This window comes from Gopherus evgoodei, chromosome 7 (assembly GCF_007399415.2).
Source record: "Gopherus evgoodei ecotype Sinaloan lineage chromosome 7, rGopEvg1_v1.p, whole genome shotgun sequence".
NCBI classification, from domain to species: domain Eukaryota; kingdom Metazoa; phylum Chordata; order Testudines; family Testudinidae; genus Gopherus; species Gopherus evgoodei.
In genome coordinates, this window is record NC_044328.1 from 6,420,022 (window position 1) to 6,446,444 (window position 26,423).

Here is a 26,423-nt window from a genome sequence, read left to right on the forward strand (position 1 = left end):
CTGAGCAGGGCTGCTTCTGCCTGTGGGACTCTGCTTTATTCTAACTTCCTATCAATATGGAAGGAGTGAATGAGCTGACCTTCCCTGCTGCTAGTTTAAATAGAACAGTGCTTCACAATACAGGTACCATTAAACTCACCTTGAGGGTTTTCCCCAGGCTCTGGACTAGGTATACCAGCAGGGTGCCAATACCAGTAGGCTTCCATTTGGAGAAAACAGCCCAGTGCCCAGCAGACACCAAAGACACTTTAACTACCCTCTTCTGCTCCATAACCTGGATTTTTACTATTACTTTCAGAAAAGCTGGATGGATGAATTGCAGTGAGCTGTTCCTTTAGACTATCACCTAAGTTGCTACCTTTAGGCCCTGATCCCTCGGTCACTATGTGCAGCTGGAGGGGAATAGCACCAGTTGCCCAAGCTCCCTGGCAGTCTGCTTTGACACTCCCTAGTGAAGTTTGTAATCAAAAACAATTAATCACATTCCAGAGGTGTGTGTGGGAGAGGAACCAGTTCTAGATTTCCAAGCAACTCAACTTCCTTACTGCAGTGACTTGCTTGTAACCAAACAAGTGCTAGCCACTGGTTCCAGTGTAGCTGCTGTTGTGCGTTATATTGCACTGGCAGCTGTAGAGTGTTTTTTGCATCTGCAAAGAGCTTTATGACTGTAATTTCCACCATAGGTGGGAGAGGCAAGTTATCCCCATTTCTCAGCTAGAGGAAATGGAGGCACTGAGAACTAAATGACTGGTAGTCCAAGGACAAGGCCAGTTAGAATTCTGGCACTCTTGGGACCCAAATCTAGTGCCCTTATAAATAAATAGGTAGAAAACCAATACTATTTCCATCTCCTCACCAAAGCTCAAACTCCTGAAGGTTAAACACAAACAGTGTTAGCTCTTCTGCTCTAGAGAGGTTCCCAGAAGGGCCCTCTGCAGGCATAACTACTAGCAGTTGTCTTCCAGGAGGGAAGCTATATGCTGTACTTTCATTGAAATAAATTATAATGGGGCAGATTTCCTATATCTAGCTTCTGTGATCCTCTACATTGGAGCATCCCTTCCTCCAACCTACACCTCCTTCAGCTGGTGTTGGTAAAATGCATCTTCTTTGCAAGATCAACTTTACCCATGCAAACGCCAAACTGAATTACATAAAACAAACTAGAGTGATTAAGCCAAAAAAAAAAAAAAGCAGCATATCAAATTTTTGGAGCTCCAAAAGCAGTGAGACAATCAATCAGAGCTATAGGACAGTTTCTGTCTCCATCACACGGCTGTGAACTGTTCTAGTGTTTAAAGTGAATCACTGTTGTGCTGGAATCCCACACAGGATGTCTCAGGGCTGCTTCAGGGAAGAAGTCTTACTGCTTTTTCCTAGTGTACTTTACCGTGACGTAGAGCAACTTTTCACCTTTTGGGCCAGGGTGATGGGAAAAGTGACAGGGTGGTAAGTGGATGTGCTGTGCAGAAGGGTGTGGTGGGAGTAGTGAGCCATAGGCCCTTCTGTAAGTAGTTTCCTACAAAAAAAAACAACAAAAAAAACAACACACACACACGAACCTCTGTCCCCTCAGAGTTTGGCAGATGTATGACTGTACTGCTGTGTACATACATTGCATGGAGTTGTTTATGCCACTATCACCTCTTAGCTAGATCAGAAATAGGGGGTGGTTTTTTTCTTTTTCTCTTTTAATCTGCATGTTTTTAAACACAGCTTGTAGTGCCTTGAAAGTGCTGCCTAATCCACTGTATGGTCCCCTCTGCATCAGCTTTTAAGAGAGCTCACAGTCCTAATGAAATAGACACTTAGCAAGCCCTGCAATTAGAGCCCCATTTTCCTTTCTGTTCAGGGCAGCGTTCTGCTTACACAGAACTTCTCAGCTACCACACTGGTGACTGTAAGTGGAAAATGCTGGGTTTCCAAAGTAAGCATGATATCCGAGAAACATGGCTGCAGCCACTCTGAGAACAGGCCATGCCTGCTACTCTGCTTCTGACCTCAAGTATCTTGGTGCCAAACGTGGAGCATCTCAGCCAGGCTAGTTGTCCAAATAACTTTCCCCCACCTCTCAAACACCCACTCCTGTTAAAAACTGGTCAGAGTATTCTCAGACTTAAGTCCTGCAAACTAAAGGCCTTGAATTTAGCCTAACTGTTAATTGCAGGGTTGGGGGTTTTTAGCCTTGTAAAATCTCCTTTGTCTCATGTCCTTGGAAGTTGTCAGAAGGGTTGAGCATAGGCTAGAGATAGCATGCTAAGCCTTAGCTCCTTAGCGCACACTGGCGTCTGTGGCTGTGTCTAAAAGCACCACCACACTCCAGGGATTTTGGGTGTGGATGGGACTTGAGCTAACTGCAGTGAAGATAAGCCCCGGCTCTGCTACTGCTGTTGCTGTTCTCGGTACAACTTGTTAAAGGGAAGAAATAAAGCTCAAGAATCCAGCCTAGGGAAGACAAATGGAATAAATAACTGAACTACACAGGGATCTGATTGAACTCACACTTGGCTCATGTGCCTGTCTAACCCTTTGCTTGTGGCCCCAGGGATTCATAGAATCGTAGAAGATTAGGGTTGGAAGAGATCTCAGGAGGTCATATAGTCCAACCCCCTGCTCAAAGCAGGGCCAACGCCAACTAAATCATCCCAGCCAGGGCTTTGTCAAGCAGGGCCTTAAAAACCTCTAAGGATGGAGATTCCACCACCTCCCTAGGTAACCCATTCCAGTGCTTCACCACCCTCCTAGGGAAATAGTGTATCCTAATATCCAAGCTAGACCTCCCCCACTGCAATTTGAGACCATTACTCCTTGTTCTGTCATTTGGTACCACTGAGAACAGCCAAGCTTCATCCTCTTTGGACCCTCCCCCCTTCAGGTAATTGAAGGCTGCTATCAAATCCCCCCTCCTTCTTTTCTTCTGCAGACTAAATAAGCCCAGTTCCCTCAGCCTCTCATAAGTCATGTGCCCCAGTCCCCATATCATTTCTGTTGGACTCTCTCCAATTTGTCCACATCCTTTCTTTAGTAGAGAAACAGAATGTCATTGCATGAGTTGGGAGTTTGAGCAGCCTGCCCACTAGGATTAACACACTTAAAAATGAGACAATATCATCTTGAATGACCACAAGTACCTTGGATCCCTATTATGTCTCACCTGAGCAACTATATCTGTAACAGCAAATTGCCCCCTATGCTATGCTGTGGCTTTGGTTCAGTCCTGATTCAGAAGGAAGCATGCCACAGCTTAAATTACCCCTGCCACTTCCTGTTGCATTGATTAATTTGTCAGAAGCTTTCCATCCAGTTATGGATCTAGCCTCTCCCTGCTAGGGTGAAAGTGTAGGTCTCAGCTTTTCGCTGACAATGGCAGCATGGAAAGCTCACAGGGCAAGTTCTTTTCACTGTGAACAAACAGCACCATCCATTTTACTGGAAGTGCAGTTCTGTTCTGAAAACTGGCAGCCGGGGTGAGGTATACAACTGAATTATTTTTGTATGGGGCCTGGGCTCTGAGAGTCAAGCTGGGTTAAAACATTACCAGTGATAGACTCTGCAGCTGGAACCTATTTAACAATTCCGTTGGCAATGGGCAAGCCTGAACAGAATCCAGCTTCCTCTCCCAGAGCTGCATTAACGCTTCCAGCATAATAGGCATAAAATGTAGGTGCTAGTTTTGCCATCAGATGTGTGGAGCACCATTGGCTCAAGGCGGATGCTGTGAGGACACCAGCACTGTGGGTCTTGCTCCATGACTAGGGCAGTTAGGCACTACTGCGCCCAAATAATCATGTAAAAGCAGCAAAGAATCCTGTGGCACCTTATAGACTAACAGACGTTTTGGAGCATGAGCTTTCGTGGGGGAATACCCACTTCCTCAGATGCATGTAATAACATTACATGCATCTGAGGAAGTGGGTATTCACCCACGAAAGCTCATGCTCCAAAACATCTGTTAGTCTATAAGGTGCCACAGGATTCTTTGCTGCTTTTACAGATCCAGACTAACACGGCTACCCTCTGATACTTGACACCAAATAATCATGTGATAGAATTGAAACTTTATTGTAGTTACTACAGTAAGCAGCTAGGACTGCATACTCAGAGGGAATGGACTGAGTGAGTACAAAGCTGCCACATTTATAGTCACATAAGAAAATAGATCCATACTTTTTGAATACAGGCAAGTGGTGTTTGGAGGCTGGTACAGCCAGTATCCATCTTGCCAGTGCACAAGTCTGTTGATGAACGGGTGTGATGAACTGAAAATGTTTTAAATGTTTTTTATGAATACTGTGTTGGTGCCTTAGTGTTTTTTAGGCAGTTTTAAAGTATCTGGCAGAGCCAAGGGCCAGTGCACCTAAATGCCTGACACTCTGTCTCCTAGCAACTGATGGCCTGGGCCCCTCCTCTGCAAAGGTGCCAGCTGAAGGTGTTGAAGACAAAGGGATCACGTGACCTCCTGGCCCAGGAAAGGAGCTAAGCAGAGGAGGAGGGGCTGGAGGGGTGGTTAGTCAGGAGCTGGCTGGGGTCGAGGAGTGAAGTGCAGACGTGGGGGGTCTGACTCACTGCCCCCAGAATGGACCTGGCTGAGGGGTCCTGTTCGCTGTACCCACAAGCTCTGTTTTAGACCCTGTTCCTGTTATCGAATAAACCTGTGTTTTACTGGCTGGCTAAAAGTCACGTCTAACTGTGAAGTGGGGGTGCAGGACCCTGTGGCTTCCCCAGGACCTCGCCTGGATGGACTCGCTGTGGGAAGCGCACGGAGGGGCAGAGGATGCTGAATGCGCCAAAAAAAGACCCAGGAGGTAAAGACGTGGGAGCTTCTTGCCCTGGAGACAGTCTGCTCCAAGGGAGAGGAGGCTCCCCAAAGTCCTGCCTGGCTTTATGGGGAGCCGTTCCAAAGCATCACCCGGTGACTCCATAACAACAGGGCCTGGGGAAAGCCCGGTGGAGAGTTTCCAGCTGGCTTTAGGAATAGTTTAACTGAAGGAAAAACTATTTAATTTTTTAATATTCAACGTTGTTTAAGTATGAGCTTTCAGGCTTCTTAAAATTATTATTATTGCAGCTTGGGAACAGATTTGCACTGACCTAAGGGTACTGGGAATGTGACGTGACTGCCTTCAGCCGCTGCTGGGAAATAATATTAGGTGCTGCGGCAGGAAGTTATCCTAGTGGGTTAAGGGCTCTACCAGAGACCAGTATGCAAAAATTCAAGTGATTAAGGCCAGATACCAGTAACTAAGAGGTTCAGTTGTGTTATTTGAACAGAGAGACACTCTTTGCATTTTAGTTTCCTGGCTCTGTGATGTACCATTATAAATATGCTGATTCAATAAAAAATAAATGAAATATACTGCCCTATAATTTACTATTAAACATCAGCCATTGCTCTAAATCCACAGGCAGACAGCTGGGGTCCTGAACCCATTATGGCTGGCAGAGGAATTGCGGCCTTAGGCAAAGACTGCTGAATGGCAGTGGTGACCAAGAGACGTGGCTGAGACTTCCAAAGGAAAGAAACAGTAGTACGGAAGAAACTGAGCCTCTCTCTTCACTCGAGTGGCACAAACGATGCCTGGCTCCAGGTTGGCTGAAATGGGCAGCGGAGAATGCAAACTCCTTACCAAAGGGAAGTTTAAAGAGCTGTAGTCAACCAGGGAAGGCAAGGTGGGGGATATAACTAAGAGGATTAGCACCTCTGTCACTTAGGCCTTAGTGCACATTACGGGCACTACAGCAGCATCACAGCTATGCCGCTGTGACCTCATAGTGTTGACATACCCTACAGCGACAGAAGAGTGTTTTCTTCCATCAGCCTAGCCATATCTACAGCAGGAATTAGGTCAGCATAGCTATGGTGCTCAGGGGTGTAGTGTAGTTATGCCAATCTAAATTTCAGTGGAGACCAGGCCTTATTCTTAGGCTGTCTCTACATTCTGGAGGCGATACAGGGCATAGCTATATCAGTGTAGCTATGTTGGCATAAACTCAATACTGCTGGCATCGCCCTATAGGGATGGAAAGGGTTTTTCCATTGGTGTAGGAACACCACCTCCCCACACACATCAAATGGTTGACATAGCTGTATCTACACTGGAGGTTAGGGCAGCACATCCCGGAACAACACAGCTATTTCAACCAAATTTTAAAGTATAGACCAAGCCTTAGTTTCCCTCCAATTTACAGTAGTTCAGCTCAAGCAGCCAGAGTGTGTGATTGCTCTTGATAGAGGCAGAAAGATGCAGGCAAAAGGAGAGACTGTTTTGTGCACAACATGGTAGGAGTCATGGAAAGCTTAGGGCAGGATGGGTACCGAAAGTTAGCAAGACAAGAACCATAGGGCCAGGTTCTGCTCTCATTTCCCATTACATCCATACCACCCCAGTGAAGCTGTTGGTGTTGCACCGGTGCAACAGAGCAGAGTTTGGCCCATAGTGTCCAGGGACAAACTCTTGTTTTATTTTAAGGCCCATTGTAATGAAGCGAGGGGTGAGGCATGGGGAGACGTAGGGTAAGTAATGGGTGGCAGCACTGGGAGATCAATTCAGAGAGACTGTCTTTACCATTGGATATATTGATGTGTAGATCAGCAGAATGCCAACATCTTCCCAGGGCTGCAGCCAAACGTCTTTCCTTTTAGGAGTCATTTACAAAAGCCCTTTTGAAAGGGCTTTACAAGAATGTGTCCTCCTTGTGCCTTGAGAAGAAACACAAAGTAGCTGGAGCTACCGTTAAGGGGCCACATAAGGAGAACTCCAGACAAATACCCAACAGGGCTGGCGCTGGGGTATTGCTACCCCATATAGGGTAAATTCAGAAGCAAAAGGGGAGAAAAAAATCACCATCTCCTGCTCTGTCTGCTTAATGCATGTTGTTAGTGTGGATCCCCCTTTGATGCCCTTAACTGCTAGCACAGGGGTTCTGAAACTGGGGGTTGGGACCCCTCAGGGGGTCCATGGGGCATTGTGAGCTGTCACCCGCCATCCCTAACCCCGCTTTGTCTCCAGCATTTATAATGGTGTTAAATAGATACAAAAGTGTTTTTAATGCATAAGGGGGGGGGTCACACTCACAGGCTTGCCATGCGAAAGGGGTCACCAGTATAAAAGTTTGAGAACCCCTGAGCTAGGAGGTCTGATGGTGTCCATACCTGCTAATCAAACATGCCCAGGCTGTGTGTGACATGATGTGAACAGAGACATGTATGAACAGTGGTATTTTAACGGCTGGTCCTACCCCTCCCATCTCTGTGCTGTTGTGGCTCCTCAATAAATGTTTCACTTACTCAGCTGGTGCCGCAGCCACTTTTGACCTGCTGTATCTTTCCCATTAGGGAGAACCAAAGTGGTGAAATAATTCAGGCTGGCTGAGTCATGGCTTTGCTGGGGAGAGGCAGGGGAGACTTAATCGTTCCACAATCCTAGGGTGGCTTGGGTTGATGTATGTTTTGCCCACTACCCCCCGCCTCATTGTTCATATACCAAGATGTAACTGCTTCTTTCCCTACTGCCAATATGCAGCTGTGATGGGGTACTATAAACAAGTGGGTTGGCAGCTGTTGCTGGTTCTTCTAAATGGCTTAACCTAATGCAATTAGGTGGCATTTTCCCTCCTGAAGCACTTTACTAATCTTATATATAGAAATCATTTAATTGGTTACCTAGTGAGATGCAGCCACCACTGGGGTGGAACATGACAGCTATTTAACAGGCAACATGGCCCAACAGTTCAGAACATGAAATGAAAACACATACTGCATGTGCACACCTAAAATACTGAGTTTCCCCTGTGCCAGTCGTAGTCACTTATTTTCTGATGCTAGAGCTCAAGGTATAATCTGGTACACAGACACTCACATAACCACACAAGGTCCTACTGTCTTGTAGCTCCCCCACTGCAAATGAGGCTCAGGGAAAACACCATCCATTCATGGAAACAGGGAACGATCCAAGGGGGGAAAAGCATGCACCCCAGGTGAGTCGGGAGGAGGCAGCATTTCCTAGAATCTGTGGCTAACAAAGCATTTGAAGGGGAGGTCTCATTAGTCATCTCTGTTGTGGTCAGAGCTCAGCCATGAGATGCAGGGGGTGGAGGGAAGAGGCAAAAAGAACCAAGACATCAAAAAATAGCTGAAAGGAAGGACTGATGGTTAAGGTATCACTTTCTTAAAACCATCTTCCAACTCCCCATATACAAAACACACTGTAATTCCACACCCTGGTTTGCCAGGCACTACGGAGCTGGAGGTATGATTCCCTGCTCCAGGAGACATACTCGCGCTAGCTCAGAGTGAGCTGGAGTGTAGCCACAGCAGCACGAGCTCTGGGACAGGATAGCCACCCCGAGTACACACCTATGTGGACGCTGACTCCGTGGGTGCTCCGGAAGCACCCATGGGGAAAAATTGGTGGGTGCTCAGCACCCACCGGCAGCTTCCCACACCCTCACCCAGCTCACTCCGCCTCCTCCCCTGCATGTGCTGTGTGCCCGCTTTTTCCCCCTAGCTCCCAGCGCTTGCCGTGAAACAGCTGTTTCTTGCAGCTGGGAGGGAGGGGGGGAACAGGGCACGCTCGGGGAAGAGGCAGGGCCAGGGCAGGGATTTGGGGAAGGGATTGGAATGGAGGCGGGGCAGGGGTGGAGAAAGGGGTTGGGGGATGTGAGCACCCACCGGCACCAGGGAAAGTTGGTGCCTATGCACACCTAGGGTCTTGGACAAGTACGTACTTTGTGTAGTTACCCAGATGCTTCTGCCCTTTCTTCCTTACTCTACTCAAAACCTGCACCCTAATCCTCACCACCAGAAAAGTGTTGTCAATAAGAATATGGTCCATCCCTACCCTAAAATGAACCAGGGTCACTGGTACGATGCATGTCTCAACTTCACTCATCACTTACTGATTTCATTGTAGTCTTTTCCAATTTCTATTTAGATTTTAAACCCTTTGGGGTGTACTGGCTCTCGCTTCTTACCCATAACAGCTAAGGCAGAGGGATTATTTAGCCACTGCTAGCTGTGGGGAGATGGCTCTGATTATACATCATGCCTGCATAACCACAAGGTCATAGTGGTTCAAACTCTTATAAACAGAAGCATACCCAACCTGGATCCTTTAACAAGTCAGTGGGTTGATACCTTGGAACACAAGATCAGGGTCCATTTGTACGTCAATTGCATGACCCATTGAAAGTCCTAAATTCTCTGCTGTGCATAGAGAGGCCATTACAACGTGAGCATCGGAACGTTACATCAGCCTGAGATGATGATGTGGTAATTTTTCAGTGGCCCTGAAGGTGAGTTTAGATTCTGGGAATGTCTGACTGGCACGACATAAAAGCTCTCTCTCCCATGGGAATAACAGCAGGGATCATGGGCAGCTTCCAATGTGTCATGCCCCCTCAGGGGCACAGGAAAAATCTCAGAGCTGCCCTGCCCAGTGCACGTCAGGTTGGCAACTGGGAGTTACATGATGTTAAATAGTCACTAAAACTTTCTATATCAGCTATTTGGGGCCAAGGATATTTTCCTCTAGCAGCTGTGAAAAATAAAGTTGCTTGAGCTTTTGGAAGAGGGTTGGGGTGCAAGACTGAATTGTTAAAAATAATAATAAAAAAAACATTCTTCCATACTCCCCAAAGGTATTTCGGGAGACTAAATAACTGATGGTGTTCAAACTGTAAGTGACTTGAACTACATGCTACTGCAGGCCAAGATGACTTCAGTTTATTGTATGGTGAGGCTCAAGGTGAAAATTTTTGATGTCCCTGATGAAAGTTTTATCTGCCATCAAAGTTTCTATGTTATTTCAGCACGTGAACTGGTATAATTGCTGACTTCTCTTTATGCTCCCCATAGCCATAAGAACAGCCATACTGGGTCAGACCAAAGGTCCATCTAGCCCAGTATCCTGTCTGCTGACAGTGGCAAATGCCAGGTGCCCCAGAGGGAATGAACAGAACAGGGAATCATCAAGTGATCCATCCCCTGCTGTCCATTCCCAGCTTCTGGCAAACAGAGGCTAGGGACACCATCCCTGCCCATCCTGGCTAATAGCCATGGATAGACCTATCCTCCATGAACTTCTCTAGTTCTTTTTCAAACCGTTATAGTCTTGGCCTTCACAACATCCAACTATCTGAATGATCCAAAGGCTGGATGGTTGCCAAAGGCACAGGGGCTGCTTCACCAGAGAAGTAACTCAGGTTACCTACACTTTGTTATTTCTCTTGAGTTACTCTCGCTTGAATGAGAATAACCATACTGCAAATCTATACTTGAGCTGCTGTGTCCACCCTGACACTGCACTCATTGCTGTGTGGCAATAAGGCTTCTGGGGGCGTATTCAATGATATTTGCACCACAGTAAGCTAAGTTGCACTAGGAGTTTCTTTACTGTGAGTTGTGGGAGAACTTGCCTGTTCTTTCTTGGCACAATGGAGGGGCGGGGGAGGCAGGTAGGGGGAATTATGGGAAAGCAGCAGAGGCCTAAGTCTGCACTGCAGAATGGCCATGTGTGTTAGCAGCTGCTGATGACTTGTACTAACTCCAGCTGAAGCCTATACCTTCTGATGGGCCAGCCAACTCATGTTAAAAGCACCAATGCAGTTGAGTTAAGGGCTTTTGTGTGCAGACAGGATGTGAGTTAGGGGCAACACTTGAGTTAAACTTTGCAGTGAAGACAAGCTCAATTGCCACTGACTTCAGTGGGGGGCAGGATTTCACATTTAGTGTCCAAACTTTACCAAACTAAGTAAGTGTCAGGTATGCGCATGAGGGGCTCAGGTTTGTATATTAAGGTCAGAATTTTCAAAGATTCCTCTCGAAATTAGTTGCCCCAAATCTACTGAAATTGAGTGGGAGTTGGGTGCTTTATTTCCAGTTGGGCTCCTGTGAAATAAATTTCAGTCTTACCTCCCATGCACACTTGACCACCTCAGAAGCAGGGATCCAGTGCAGGTTTCAGAAGCATCTGGCTGTTTCCAGATTTCTTCCTGCATCTCGCAAAGTTCACAACTGTCTATTCCTAGTGTTCTGAAAAGAAAATTGAGTATTTTGTACAGCAAAAGTTAGGATTTGTCTCTCCCCAGGGAAATTGTTCTAAGATGGTTTTAAAAAAAACAAAACGAAAACAAAAAAAACCCAACAGCTGAGCTACTCATTTCTTCCAGTCAGCAGTATTTTTTAGTTCAAACATTTAGTTACTTAACCAATTTGGAACTTAAGGCTTTCTTATCTTATACATCTCCTCATGGGAGTCATTATAAAACAACAAGCTGGCTCCAGGACATGTGAGGGGAGTCTGCTGGAGTGAAGACAGAGACCATGCCTGTGCAGCTGGAGTCAGCAAACACATTCAGCTTTTCAAGGAGATTGCTGGGCTGCAGCACACCCCAAAGAATGAGTGTACCAAGGAGTTTCGTGCACAGTTGCTGCCCGGGGGGAGGAGAGGGTGTACTAATAGGTGGTCAGTGCTGTTTCTTAGCAGCAGCACTACCTGCTAAAGAAATCCCCTTCTAGTGCAGACCTGGGAGCTGAGGCTAAGGCTGAGAAGGAGGATGCCCCATTGGTTAGGCAATTAGCTGAAGAGGTAGGACATCTGGGTTCAACGTTTTGCTCTCCCACAGGTGTTCTACATGTCCTTGGGTAACTCACCTGGCATGGGCTCCACAGGGGCACTTAGGTATTCTGATGCTAACTTTTAACCAAGAAAAAGATTGTGATCCACAAAGTCTGGGTTAGGTCCTAAACTCCTATACAATGAACAGGTAGAGAAAGGTACCTTAGACTGTGATGCACAAAGCCAACACACGAGCCAGTGGGCTGCCCAAGCTAGCCAATGGCAGATATCAACGGGACAGGGTTGTCCTAAACCCAGATCCTTTCCAATCTTTTGGTACCTAAGTCTGGGCAGCAGGGAGGTACTTAACTCTGCTTGTGGTTCATGAATGGGGGGAAGATAGGCATTCAGCTGCCTAAGTCATGTGCAGGGCCCAATCAAGTAGGCATGCTCAGAGACTGCCTACCAGACTGGACCCCTCAGTGAGTTCACACAAAACAGCTTGATGGAAGGCAAAGAAGGACCTCCTTTCTGACTTGTAGCCTAGCAGCTAGGGATGTGGGAAACTCCTGGTTTAAGTCTCTCCCCACCCCTGCCCCACCTGATGAGAATAAGGGATTTGCCCCTAACCACTAGCCTACAGGATTTGGCCCAGCACACAATTTAGGCAGCTGAATGCTCATCTTCCCTCTAGGGCTCAGGAAGGAGATAGGCACTCGGGAAGCTAAAGTAAGGCGACAGTGCACCTTCTCAGAGGCAGAACATAGGCGCCGAGTGAGTTCAGGCATCTACCGAGTTCGGCAGGAGTTTTGTGGATTGCAGTGGAGCCTAAAACTGGAATTTAGGTGCTTAAACCAAAGATTTAGGCATCTTAGTGGATCTCACCCTTAGTCACTCTGTGCCTCAATTCATCACCTGTAACCTGGGGACAATAACATTGAAGTTATTCTAATTGACGTAAGAAAATGATCGTTAAATGTTAAATACAGAAGCCATTAATTCTGCTGCACAGCAAAAGGTGATTAGAAGGAAGTTATTCCAAGCTTCCAAATAGCTAGAATGAGTGTTAGGGAGCTTCCTTGATGAGGATTTCAGAAAACTAAGGAGCTTTTATTTTCTTCAAACTAAAAATTCCAAAATTGTACTTTTAAAACCCCTCATATTTATGTACCATTTTAAAATGTCCATTACCACATCCCTATATTTCACAAGCATCCAAATTACCACTGTTTAACACACTCGAGTATTTCAAATGTTGTCAGTATTCCATGTTAGAGCAACTCCGTATGGTCAAACTGTAAACAGAATAATGGAAACAAATTATGAATTCCAGATTCATACTACTGCTCATGGACACACCGAAAACAGACAGCATTTCCTCAGAGCATCACCTCTGGGGACGGTGGTTTTAAATCCTTTATGTGTTCACTCAGACCTTGAGGGCTAACTGTTTTTAGGAAGATAGGAACTGCCATACTGCTCAAAGCAGAGGTTCATTTAGTTCAGTATCCTTTTCCAAAAGTGGTCAGGACCAGCTGTTTGAGGGAAAACTAAGTTTTCTTCTAAGGCCTGGTCTACACTACGTGTTTAAACTGATTTTAGCAGTGTTAAACCGATTTAACGCTGTACCCGTCCGCAGTACGAGGCCCTTTATATCGATATAAAAGGCTCTTTAAATCTGTTTCTGTACTCCTCCCCAACGAGAGGAGTAGCGCTGAAATCGGTATTACCATATCGGATTAGGGTTAGTGTGGCCGCAAATCAACGGTACTGGCCTCCGGGCGGTATCCCATAGTGCATCACTGTGACCACTCTGGACAGCAATCTGAACTTGGATGCAGTGGCCAGGTAAACAGGAAAAGCCCCGTGAACTTTTGAATTTTATTTCCTGTTTGCCCAGCATGGAGCTCTGATCAGCACGGGTGGCGATGCAGTCCCAAATCCAAAAAGAGCTCCAGCATGGACCGTACGGGAGATACTGGATCTGATCACTGTATGGGGAAACAAATCTGTTCTATCAGAGCGCCGTTACAGAAGACGAAAGTGCCAAAGCGTTTGAAAAAAATCTCCAGGCTACACAGTGTTACGTGACAAGAGTAACGGAAAGCCAAAGAATCAAATGGACGCTCACGGAGGGAGGGAGGGGGTACTGAGGACTCCAGCTATCCCACAGTCCACAGCAGTCTCCAAAAAATATTTACATTCTTGGCTGAGCTCCCAATGCCTGTAGGTTCAAACACATTGTCCGGCGTGGTTCAGGGTATCTCTCGTCAATTTACTCCCTCCCCCCCCCACGTGAAAGAAAAGGGAAAGAAATCGTTTCTTGACTTCTTTCAATGTCACCCTATGTCTATTGAATGCTGCTGGTAGACACGATGCTGCGGCAGTGAAGAGCAGTATCCACTCTTCTCCCCTCCCAGATGGCAGATGGTGCAGTAGGACTGCTAGCCGTCCTTGTCATCAGCCAATGAGTGCTCCTGGCTGGCCTCAGATGAGGCTGGCCGGGGGCGCCTGGGTAAAAATAGGAATGATTCCTGGTCATTCCCAGTAGATGGTACAGAACGGCTGGTAACCGTCCTCATCATAGCAACTGGGGGCTGAGCTCCATCAGCCCCCTCCCTTTCCTATGTAAAGAAAAGATTCTGTACTGCCATAGCAGCAAGATGCTGGGCTCCTCTCCCCCACACTGCTTAATGTCCTGCCTGGACTGTCATAGCAGCGGGAGGCTGCCTCCCCCTCATTTTATCTCACTAACAAGTCACTGTTTCTTATTCCTGCATTCTTTATAACTTCATGACACAAATGAGGGGGACACTGCCATGGTAGCCCAGGAAGGTTGGGAGAGGAGGGAAGCAATGGGTGTGGTTGTTGCAGGGCACCCCCCTTGAATGGCATGCAGCTCATCATTTCTGTGGGATCTGACAGGAGCAGCTGTGCTCTCTGATACACTGTAAAAGCAGCAAAGAGTCCTGTGGCACCTTATAGACTAACAGATGTTTTGGAGCATGAGCTTTCGTGGGTGAATACCCACTTCGTCAGATGCATGTAGTGGAAATTTCCAGGGGCAGGTATATATATGCAGGCAAGCTAAAGATAATGAGGTTAGTTCACTCAGGGAGGATGAGGCCCTGTTCTAGCAGTTGAGGTGTGAAAACTAAGGGAGGAGAAACTGGTTTTGTAGCTGGCAAACCATTCACAGTCTTTGTTTAATCCTGAGCTGATGGTGTCAAATTTGCAGATGAACTGAAGCTCAGCAGTTTCTCTTTCAAGTCTGGTCCTGAAGATTTTTTGCTGCAGGATGGCCACCTTAAGGTCTGCTATAGTGTGGCCAGGGAGGTTGAAGTGTTCTCCTACAGGTTTTTGTATATTGCCATTCCTAATATCTGATTTGTATCTGTTTATCCTTTTCCGTAGCGACTGTCCAGTTTGGCCGATGTACATAGCAGAGGGGCATTGCTGGCATATGATGGTGTATATTACATTGGTGGACGTGCAGGTGAATGAACCAGTGATGGTGTGGCTGATCTGGTTAGGTCCTGTGATGGTGTCGCTGGTGTAGATATGTGGGCAGAGTTGGCATTGAGGTTTGTTGTATGGATTGGTTCCTGAGCTAGAGTTACTATAGTGCGGTGTGCAGTTACTGGTGAGAATATGTTTCAGGTTGGCAGATTGCCTGTGGGCGAGGACTGGCCTGCCACCCAAGGCCTGTGAAAGTGTGGGATCATTGTCCAAGATGTGCCCGGGATGGAAGCTGGAGGCATGAAGGTAGGCATAGTGGTCGGTAGGTTTTCGGTATAGGGTGGTGTTAATGTGACCATCACTTATTTGTACCGTGGTGTCCAGGAAGTGGACCTCCCGTGTAGATTGGTCCAGGCTGAGGTTGATGGTGGAGTGGAAGCTATTGAAATTCTGGAAAAATTCTACCACAGTCTCCTTCCTATGGGTCCAGATGATGAAGATGTCATCAATGTAGCGTAGGTGGAGAAGGGGTGTGAGTGGACGAGAGCTGAGGAAGTGTTGTTCCAGGTCGGCCATAAAAATATTGGCATATTTTGGGGCCATGCGGGTGCTCATAGCGGTGCCTACCTTCATGCCTCCAGCTTCCATCCCGGGCACATCACATGATCCATTGTCTACAGCCAAGCACTGATCATAGAATCATAGACTATTAGGGTTGGAAGGGACCTCAGGAGGTCATCTAGTCCAACCCCCTGCTCCAAGCAGGACCATCCCCAGATTTTTACCCCAGTTCCCTTAATGGCCCCCTCAGGGATTGAACTCACAACCCTGGGTTTAGTAGGCCAATGCTCAAACCCCTGAGCTATCCCTCCCCCTAAGGCAGGCTCTCTGTCTTTCCTGGCTCTGCGCTGCACCCCAGAAGCGGCCAGCAGCTAGTCCGGTTTCTAGGCTGGGGGGCTAGCAGCGCCCCCCAGCTCCCATTGGTTGCAGTTCCCAGCCAATGGGAGTGTGGAGCCGGCGCCTGGGGGTGAGAGCAGCATGCACAGCCCTGTGGCCCCACTGGCCTAGGAGCCAGACCTGCTGGCCACTGCTGGGGCACAGCACAGTGCCAGGACAGGTAGGGACTAGCCTGCCTTAGACTCACCGCACTGCCAAGCGGACTTTTAACGGCCCGACCGGTGGTGCTGACCGAAACTGCCAGGGTCCTTCTTCGACCAGGCGTTGCGGTCGGAAACCGGATGCCTGGCAACCGTAAGCTCTCCAGGGCATGGAACTAATTCGACCTGACAGCCAAAGGGTAAAGGGCTACAAACATGGGGCTGGCTGAGCAGGGCAAAGTTAGTATCCTGGTTTTTAAATACCAGCTATTTGGGCGGGACTCTGATGGGAGGGGATTTAGCCGAACAGAGGGAAATGGGGGATGGGGCGGGGACGGGCCAAAGGAGGAGGAGGTGTGGAGTGAGAATAAGGTCAAGGGTCCCTGAAGGGAAAAGGGTTGGAACAAACAGTCAAACACCACAGACCAAGCCTGTAGAAAGCAGTCTGAGATGAGGTGTCCCCTGGTCCCTGCTAAGGCTCCTAGCCAGTACGTCTGCTCCTTTGGGTCCTTGAGCATCTAGCTTGCTCCTCCTTGGGGTTTTTCTTTCCCAGGCCTGGCTTGGAAGCCGGGGCACTGCTTGAATCCTAGTACCTGGGTGAGGGGTCACCCTTGCACAGTTTTGGATGGAGGAAAAGAGTGGCCCTGGCTGGGCCCCATGTTTCTTCCTCCCAGTGGTTTGAAGTGTGTGTAGGAGTGGGTGGGTGAGGGGGCGGTGTCTTATTTCCCCACTTCTGCCTTCCTTCGTGCCCTACGCTATTAATTCTGACCCCAAATCAATTCTGCCCCCTGCAGGCCCCCTCAGTTCTGCTCCTCCTGGGGCACATTACCTGCCTCTCCAAGGTCAGGGGAGCAGAGGAACCATCCCATTGTTCAGAGGAGGGAAGAAGGGACCAGAACCGCCCTGAGCTTCTGGTCTCTTTCTGCTCCCTCCTCTCTCCTCTGGAAGACCTGCCTGGGCTCCTCAGGGGAGAGCTCTGCCTACATCCTGCAGCTGCTCTGCTACCAAGCTTGCAGCCTCAGCACAGCAGCTTGATTCCTGCAGAACTGTGTGTAGTCTAACCCTCCCTGGGGTCCCTGGTGGGCTGTGGCCTCCTCAGTAGCCCTCATGTAGCACTGCGTGCTGCTCCCAGGCCCCTGCCACAAGTCCACGTTGAGTGCCACCACCCTATTTTAAAAGGGGCAGCTCCCAGTTGTATTACTAAATATAAACACCCCATTCTAAAAGCACCTAGTCCAGGAGCATTCTGCAGAGCGAGCCGGCCTCCTCTGCCCTGTCAGTGGTCTGAAGAGCTCTGTGTAGCTTGAAAGCTTCTCTCTCTCTCTCACCAACAGAAGTTGGTTCAATAAAAGATATTACCTCTCCCACCCTGTCTCTCATGTCCTGGGGCTGACCCAGCTAGCGCCCTCTCCTGTAGTGCTCTGTTATGTAGCAAGTAAGTACCTGTCAATCTGGATCTGAGGAGCGAAAGAATATACCAGAAAGCAGAAGGACTTAACTTGCTACAAACCCTAGGACCCAGCAGGCTGGCAATTAGGAGTTAGACAATGTCATCAGGCTAAAGATAACTAGCTTCTTATTAGTTGATGGGGCCAGGAATGTTTTCTTTGCCTGGCTGTTACAAGTTACTTAAGCTTCCAAAAGGCCAAGGAGTGAGGGAAAGGCTGTGTCTACACTGCCACTTTCAGCGCTAAAACTTCAGTTGTTTGAGGGTCTGAAAAAACACCCCCCTGAGCCACAAAAGATTTAGTGCTGAAAAGCGCCAGTATAGACAGCACTTTATCGCTGGGAGCTACCACCACTTCGCCCTGGCAATAATGTGTGACTACACTGCCCATGTCACAGCGCTGCTGCAGCTGTAACGTGGGCAGTGTAGACATACCCTGAGTGTTATTACATGTAATAACATTAATCAAACACTAACCTTATACACTTCTACTGTCTGTGTAAAAATTATTTAGCCAGGCTAAACGATTGAGAGTTCAAGCTGTAAATGGCATGCATGGCATTATTTTTAAGGCCAAAATGGCTGCAATTGATAGTACGATGAGGGAGAATGACAAGACTTAAAATTCTATCAGGGACATAAAAAGTTTCACATTATTGGCCATAAGAGGAGACGGAGGTAAAAGTTAAAGTCTTGCCCCACCCGAGGAGCTGTGAATGTCCAAGGTCTTTGTTGTAATTGTTGAACCATCTTCATGTTTTCCACATCCTACCTGAGAAATTCAAACTCCAGCTGGATATCAAGGACAGAGTGTCTGGATCTTTAGCATCTAGACTTATGTGAACTAAATTCAATTAGTAATGAGTACGTCTGGAACTTATTCAATGTTTAAGCTTAAATCACTTTAATCTGGTCTCCCAATAGAAACTAAACAACATCAGTACCACCCCTACAGGTTTCAAAAGCGTCCGGCTGGCTCTGCCTTCTTCCTGTACCTTTCAAAGGTCTCAACTCTATCCCTAATGCTATGAACATTTTGAAGTATTTTATACAACAAAAGTTAGGATTCATCTCTCCTCTCCTGAGATAATTTTAAGGCAGAACAAGAAAAGCAGATACTGCTAACTGGAAGACATGGGGATTTTTCTATTCAAATTACACCTCTACCTGATATAACGCTGTCCTTGGGAGCCAAAAAATCTTAGCGTATTATAGGTGAAATGGTATTATATTGAATTTGCTTAGATCCACTGGAGTGTGCAGCCCCGCCCCCCACAGCATTGCTTTACAGCGTTATATCCAAATTTGTGTTATATCGGGTGGCGTTATATTGAGGTAGCAGTGTACTTTTAAAAATCAAGTCAGAATTGGCTGTTTTATGTGTTTCTTCACTGCAGTTTCTATTTTGCAAGAAGTTGGTCAGAGGACGTGAGGAGGAGAGGACAGGCTTAGAACTTAAAATAGAGAAATCATTAACTCTACAGCAAAGAGGATGGTGCCTGGAGGGAAACTATTCAATGAAGTTTTGATATTTGCCCTGAGGTCATATCTACATGGGGGCATTCAGGAAAGTTAAGATGAATCAGCTAAAATGTGTCACGTTAATGCACGTAAGTTAAAGTGCATTAACCTCCTCCCCCACGTGGATGCTCTCATCCAGAAGTAAAGTGGTCTCAGTGATCCCAGAGCTCAGCTCTTCAGCCCCAGAGGAACATAAGTCAACTAACGTATCAAGATTGCTGGGTGCCTCAGAGGGTCCATTACAAATATTTAAGTCGCACTCCAAAGAAAGACCAAATGAGCGAATGTTAGGGCTTGTCTACTCTTCAAAGGACTCCTAACTCTGCCCCAACCTGTACTTTAGGGTCTTTGGCAAGTCACTTACCATCTCTAGCTGTGTTTCCTCATCGATGAAATGGGGGAAATCAACACCTACCTCTCAGATGAACAAGAGGAGAGATGGATTTGATCCCAAACCTAACTTTACTGTGACAGAGCTAGGAACAGAAATCAACCCAGGGGCTTTCAGTCTTCCCCACAAGGGTTCTTTTTGCTGATTTTGCCCCCATCCTTTAGATCTCAGGCACAGGAGCAATAATGGACAAGCCTCTTCTGTGGTCCATGACACTGACTGTTGAAAGAATGTATAGTGGCAGAGTACAGGCAGCACAGGAGACTGCTAAACCGGAGAACACAGCCCTTCGTCAACACCCAAATCCAGCACCCAAGCCACAACACTCCTATTCTTCATCTAGCGTTGTCCACTGGTGAGAGCTGGAAAAGGACAACACGCAACTCTTGACCGCACCGCTTGGCTCTGTGACTTTGGGTAAGTAATTTATTATTTGTATTGCCACAGCACCTAAGGGCCCTGGTCACAGAGTAGGCCTATTCTATTCCCCGACCTGCTCAGTGCAGATCACCGTCATAATTCTTACTTCACTGGGTGGTGCAAGACTTAATTATGGGCTTGTGAAGAACGTGGAGAATCCGGGATGGGAATCACTAGAGAAATTATATGTAGCTTTATATTGATTTAAAATAGGCTGGTTGACAGCTTTTGTTTAGCACTTTCCTTTCAGGAGACAGAACCACACTGTTAGTTTCTGAGTTAAGTGCCATTTTGCCTGAAATGTAAGAGAAGAAGCTGAGCGAAGTATGCAGTAGATAGAGGCTTTGTTTGGAGCTGTCTAGGTACCTGTGGGATAGGAAAGTAATGGAATTCCTCCACCAGAACTGGAAATTCAGGAGCTCAGGTTGAATCCGCATGTGAATGGCTGCAACTTCACTGAAGTGGAGAGCGGTGACACCCATTTACACCAGAACTGACTTTAGACTCATTGGGTGAATTCCTACCTGTGCTGAAGTCAACGCAAATTTTGCTGTTTATTCACTGGGGTTGGGGATTCCACCCTCTGCGTCCAAACTCCAACCTGCTGCTCCCTCTGGGAACTGTGCAAGCCTATGGGAGACTAGGAAACACAGACAGACACACACTTCTCTTCTTTAAGATTTCAGACAAGACTTCTAATACTCTTTTTATTATAAATAAAGCTGCATGAGAAATATATACAAAATTCAATAACCTGCGGCTTTACAAGCAGCACTTTAATACAGAAAGTTTTCCTGGTGTATCCTTTAAAAGGAATAGAATATGGATGTTCTAAAAAAAACAAAAACAAAAACAGACAGACAAACAAAAACCAACGAAAGGGGAGCTTGAGCTGCAAGATTTTTGGTACGGTTCCCCCATCATCCCCATCTTTGGTACTGTTCCCCATCAGGTTAGCCCTCCACAATACAGGACACGACAGCCTCCCTTTCAAGCTAGCAAGATTACAAAAGGGTATCCAAGAAGGTAAGTAATAAATAAGGCCGTTGACCACTTAGGGTCCCACAAGAAGCACCAAGCAGTCAATGATCAGCAGCCACGCCGGTAAGATCAGGACAAGCACTGCTGTTTCCTCGCTGTCACTTACAGGAAGTCTTACAGATTGTACATTAACACACATTAGAAAAACCCAACTGCAATAACCATCACACTCTGCTTGAACGATGGACCAAGTGTTCGATTCTCTTTATGAAATAGAAGAGCTGAACATGGAACTGAGACACAGATGCCACGTCCCAAGGCTGGCACATATTGAAGAGTGAAACCCCGTCCCATCCCCCCCAAGATGGAAGAGACTCTCTTAAAAGACATTCAGCTCGTGAATAGCAATAATGGCTTCAGCACAAGGCATTTCCTGCAGGTGAATGGCCCCTGAGGGTGCACTTTGAGTCCATGGCCGTATCAGTTCCCCCACCTTGATAGAGCCTGTAGTAAAAGATTAAAGCGATAACTCTGCGCTGGTGGAGGTGGTTAGACTCCAGTGGAACAAACCCTAGCCCCTTGTGACAAAGTTCCCCCAGCAAATAAATAGCAACAGCAATACCCCAGCATAAGAATGGGATCTCTGCAGGATGATGTCCAGCCTGCCTCTTCTACCTCTTTTTGCTCCCACATTTAAGGTCTGATCACCTGACACTCAAAGTACCCTCATCCTCCAGTGGTTCGGGCCCTCAGAACTGCAGCCATACAGCTTACGAAGGAGATCGCTTCCACAAGGTTTGCCAAAACATGCTGTGTGAATACAGAGTGCTTCCCCCACGGGGAGGTGCACCTGCATGGTCCTTCACAGCCTGAATTTGCTCTCTGCAAAGTAAGTGCCTCATGTTTAAGCAGCCTTAGCAAAGCAATCAGATAGATCCAGAAGTCCTAACTATTGCTTCACATGTAGCTAATATAGGGTAGTTTGTGAAGTTCTGCTTCCCCATTGCATATGGTTGCAAACTTAACTTTAAATGCCCTCCCGAAAACCACCAAGAGCTAAGTTACAGTTGAGACATCTAGGCTGGCTTTAAAAGGGGTTTGCTCTGACACTTTACACAAGGGAAATAAGAGATGTTTAAAAATGGCCTTGTCCTCTTCCTTATCTCTAACACACCCCGCCCCGCATTCTTTTATGCATTTTTTTTCAGTCCATGACGTGTCATTTCCTGTGTCACCAGGGTCATGGATTTATTTCTGTGTTTCTGATATGCTAAGTTCAGACTCCTCACAGGAAACGTCAAACAGATTTTCACTTCTCTCTAGCTGTAAGATCCCTCCTCAGTGGATTATTATAAGCCACAGCTGCCTCCCCAGACCCTGCACGTGACAGGGCTGTGTAAAAATAGGGCCGATGAGGACTCTGTACAATGCGCCCTGAGCCCACCGCTGCCAGAGGCACATTACTTTCATTTTAAATTGTTCCACAGAGCTTCTGATGTATCTACAAGTCCCTATTGCTCTCTAAACCCTTCCTTATATTTTTGCTCACTGTATCCAAGTCGCCTGCTAGTCCCTTGTGACTGTCTTTTAATTACCCACTGTTGGTTAATGGTTTGTGCTGATAAAAGCCAAAGCCCAATAGCACTTCCTACCTCATGGCCGACCTTCAGCAGCCAGACATGCCCTGTCACTCCAGTCTTGTTCTTCGCCTGAAAAAATGACCAACAATGGTATGTGGTGGTTTGGGGCTGCAGACAGATGGCTGCCAGAATGTGGCATTGAGACCATCAGCTTCACTTCTCACGTGACTCAGAGACTTTAACCGCAGCCATTAACCAATAGACCTTCTTCCTCCTTTTTCCTCCCCCTTTCTGAACAATGCAGAAGTCACTTTCTGATCCAAAACACTTTTAATGTCATAGGTAAGGTTAGAGATAAAACCGGTGATCACCTAACAACCCTCAACCCCTGCCCTAGGGTATGGCTCAATTTGTATCACCCAAGGCTGGCTGCAAGCTAGTGGCAGAAGCAAAATTTACAACCCCCTGAGTTCTCAGCTCATGCCCTCTGCCTTTGTGCATAAGGACCCCTTTCCACTGGAAGGGTGGATTTGGGCATCCATTCTGAAGGGTGGGATAATGGTTCCTCCTGGAAAGGGGAACCTTCTCTTGAAGGTTTGCTCTCAGCAGCAGGCTGGATAATTAGTCTATTGCCAGAGGGTGTCACGATCAATGAGATGGGATCAAATCTACTTTGCAGAAGTGTGACTAGGTTGAGTGGGTTAGAGTACCCTGCTGCAAGGTGGCATCACCAGTGCTGTCTATGCAGCCATCAAGGACAGTATCCTCCTCTTCTAAAAAGAGAGCCATGTGATGTGTTCAGCCAAGACAAGAGCCTTAGCCTCAAAATACAAAACTGTTTAAAGCCTTCCAGATTTGGAAGCCAAGACTTGATCCTCAGACTCTCACTCTCCTGTGGTTGCTTGAAGCTTGGGAGGGGCTGTAAATGCACCATTCTTTGGTCCCAGAGGACTGTGGGCCTTGCCTCACTCTAGCCGAGACTCCTAAAAGCAACTGATCAAAACAGCAGCATTTATGAGGCAGTCTTCTCTGGAGGCAGATGGAGACCTTCCGGGGGGGTGTTTAGGAGGAGAGACAGGACAGCAGTTTTACTATGGAGACTAAGAGTTTGCCACATCCAGCTTTAAAGCTCCTGTTTGCCAGTTGCCCTTGCGCACCACTCTCTTCCTTAGTCACAGCAGTTCTGCCTGCCTGCTTTGGTAGGATAAAAAAAATGTACTAAATTACTCATGCCAGGTTACGAGGTTAATATCTACCTTGCCAGGAGACTATTATATCTGGGCTCATTTCACAGCAGCATCATTGGGTTCCTCTACACACATATCAGCTGCTTAAGTGGAAAACACAGTTTGTCCCTTAGGAACCTGCTCTGTTTGTGTCTGTCTTGCTGCTCAAAGGATACTAACATCAAAAGAATGATCAATTGGGTCATTCAGAGCAATGGGACACTGTCCTGACCATATGTTCACCCAGGCATGAAGTCCACTCCCCTGCCCTTTACCAGGATGATAATGAAAGAGACTAATTATAATTGTATCACAAATGCCCCCTGCCCCTGTCTCCGGCATGCTTCCCAAGGGAGAAGGATTTTGCAAGGTACAGGAAGTATGTATTTGGGTGGGGGAGGAAAGAGGAAGAGGTTGTTTTGCTGCAGCTGAAAGTCCTACTAAGTGGGCACTTTTGCAATTTGAATTTCCATTAGTTTAAAAAATGATGGTTGATTTCAATGCCGCTTTATCTGCTCCTACGGGAGGGATTGAAATTCATCTGCAGAGTCTAGGTTTTAACTCCCTCCACCCCCAAACACAGAAAAATCAGCTGTTACTAAACTTTCAAGCTGCAGTCACAGGGCTGTGGCTTTTTACAAGTAGGAGGTCTCATTTGCAACATTTTTTTGTGGGAGCCATCTTAATTTCCCTCTCATCCCCTTCCCTTCCTCCTCCTTTAAAAAACAAACTAAATATTTGATTAGAGATTCTGAATAACCCCCAATATTTGCATTGCGACACCTGAATAGATTAGTCCTGTCTGTTGCTTGTCACCACCACAGGGACTGGTGCACAATGGGAAAAAACAAACCAGCCAACCCATTGGTGGAGTGGAGGGACACTTTGACAGCATAAATCTTTCAGTTTCTCCCCTTCTTTCTTCTGCTCCCACTCTGAAGAAACCAGGGCCTGCACTGGTTTCCATGAAAGGAGAGAGTCTCTCCTGCTGATGTCAACTGCCTACAAGAGGTTTCTGCGATGCCCCAGGAACTTGTGCATTTCTCCACTGGTTCTGCTAAAGGGGTTCTTTCTGAAGCATATTTGTGTGTCCCACAGAGGGAATGTGCACTGTGTACTCATTTATCAGTGCAGAGGTGTTCCTCAGCATCTCATGAAACGTGTCCACCGTCTTTCTGTAAGCGTCCCTGTGCAGAACAAATGGACGGAAAAGGTTGAGTGGCTCTGCCTTCTGGAATGCTACTGGGAAGTTCAGCACCTCTGGCACCTTCCGGTTTCCAATGAAGAAGTGGCAGAGCTTCTTTTCCTGCAGGCTTTTCTCCAGGAACTTCAGCATGTCTTGCAGCCTGGCCTCCAGGTTCTCAGAGGCCCAGTCCTGATACGGCCGGGCCTGCAGTAAATGCAGCATCACTGTCTTCAGGTGGTAGTTGGTGAGGCTGCTTGGACCGGTTAAGCTGCACTGCTTTCCATGAAGGAAGGAGATGATCTGAAGGCAGCTAAGGTGGCAGGCATTGGCAGGCAGCTTTTTGGAGATGGAGTGGATGAACCTCCTCTCGTACACCGCAAAAGTAACAAACCAGTCAGTACTGGAGGCAGGATCAGCCATCAGGCCGCTGCGAGGGAAATGGGAGATGAAATAGGCATCCGAGTCTTCACACTGTACCACAGGGGTAAGATTAAAGGCAATGGACTTCCCAGACCTGAATTTTATCTTCAGGGCTCCCGGTGAGTCCAAGAGGTTGAAGGAGAGGTCGAATTCATATTTGTGGGAGATTTTGTTCCAAGACTTGGTGATCGCGATCTGGAACCACTTCATGACCTGGTCGGCATCCAGATACTGGGTGTTTTTGAAGCACAGCAGATCCTCCATCTCACCACTGGGCTTGGTCTGGTTGGTTTGACTATGGAGGAGGCACAACATGTCTTCCCCCAACTTAGTTTTGCCACAGATGCAACCTGCTGCATCCTCATCTGCCCTGCAGACTTTTATGGTGCCGTAGCCTTGTTTGTCTGGTCGGACTGACTCCCTTGAGCACCAGGTCTGGGATCGGAAACAGTATGGCTCTGGAGGCCTGAAAGGGACGATCAAGTCGCAAACCAAAGGCTTGTGCACCCTCCAGTTTTCGTACATGCTCCCCACCCCTATGGACTCCTCCACTTCCATGTCAGCATCCCGGTTACACACGCTCCTCAGGGCCTCCAGCAAGTCATCCGCAAAACCTTCCACCAACTCTCGCTTCCTAGCCATGTCACCAGTGGCACCCAGGATACACCTCTCGTAGAAGTTGGCCAACGCGGCCTTGTCTGGGAGGGTCACGCCCTTGAATGCTTTCCCTAGAACAGCCATGTCATCTTCCTCACTGGCTGACTCCTGCCAGTTCCCATCTTGGTAATCCTGCCTCCAGAGCTCGATCAGCAGGAAGATGACCATAGACATGGCGCTCCACAAGTCCCAGGGGAGAGGTTCCTTGACGTTCTGCTCCTCCGTCTCCATGGCCTTTTCCAAAGCCTTCAGCGCGGCCTCCTGTCCAGCAATCTCTTGCTCCAAACGCAGCTGCTCCAGCCGGAGGTTCTCCTCATGCACCTTCATCTTCTGGATGATGTCCTCAGCGTACTCAGGAACGGTGGCATTCTCTTTGGGGAAGAGAAGTGGGTGGTTGACGATGGCCGCAATCACCACCAGACACACTCGGAAGATCCCTGCTGGCATGGCGATTCCTTCCCTGCAAGAGAGGGGCAGAAA

General features: G+C 47.4%; 1 protein-coding gene across 5 annotated transcripts in view; it reads right to left on the reverse strand.

Moving 5' to 3' along the window:
* ITPRIP (inositol 1,4,5-trisphosphate receptor interacting protein) overlaps positions 1-26,423 on the reverse strand; it is a 61,404-nt gene that overhangs the window by 10,581 nt on the left and 24,400 nt on the right. For 3 of the 5 annotated variants that reach the window (XM_030569926.1, XM_030569927.1, XM_030569924.1), the window contains one exon: positions 20,574-26,403. In XM_030569926.1, the coding sequence (XP_030425786.1) occupies positions 24,738-26,390 (1,653 nt within the window). In that variant the 5' untranslated portion in view covers positions 26,391-26,403 and the 3' untranslated portion in view covers positions 20,574-24,737. Of the gene's footprint in view, positions 1-10,912; positions 11,033-20,573; positions 26,404-26,423 lie in introns of those variants that run through there. The other 2 variants (XR_004001312.1, XM_030569925.1) reach the window with 2 other exon arrangements.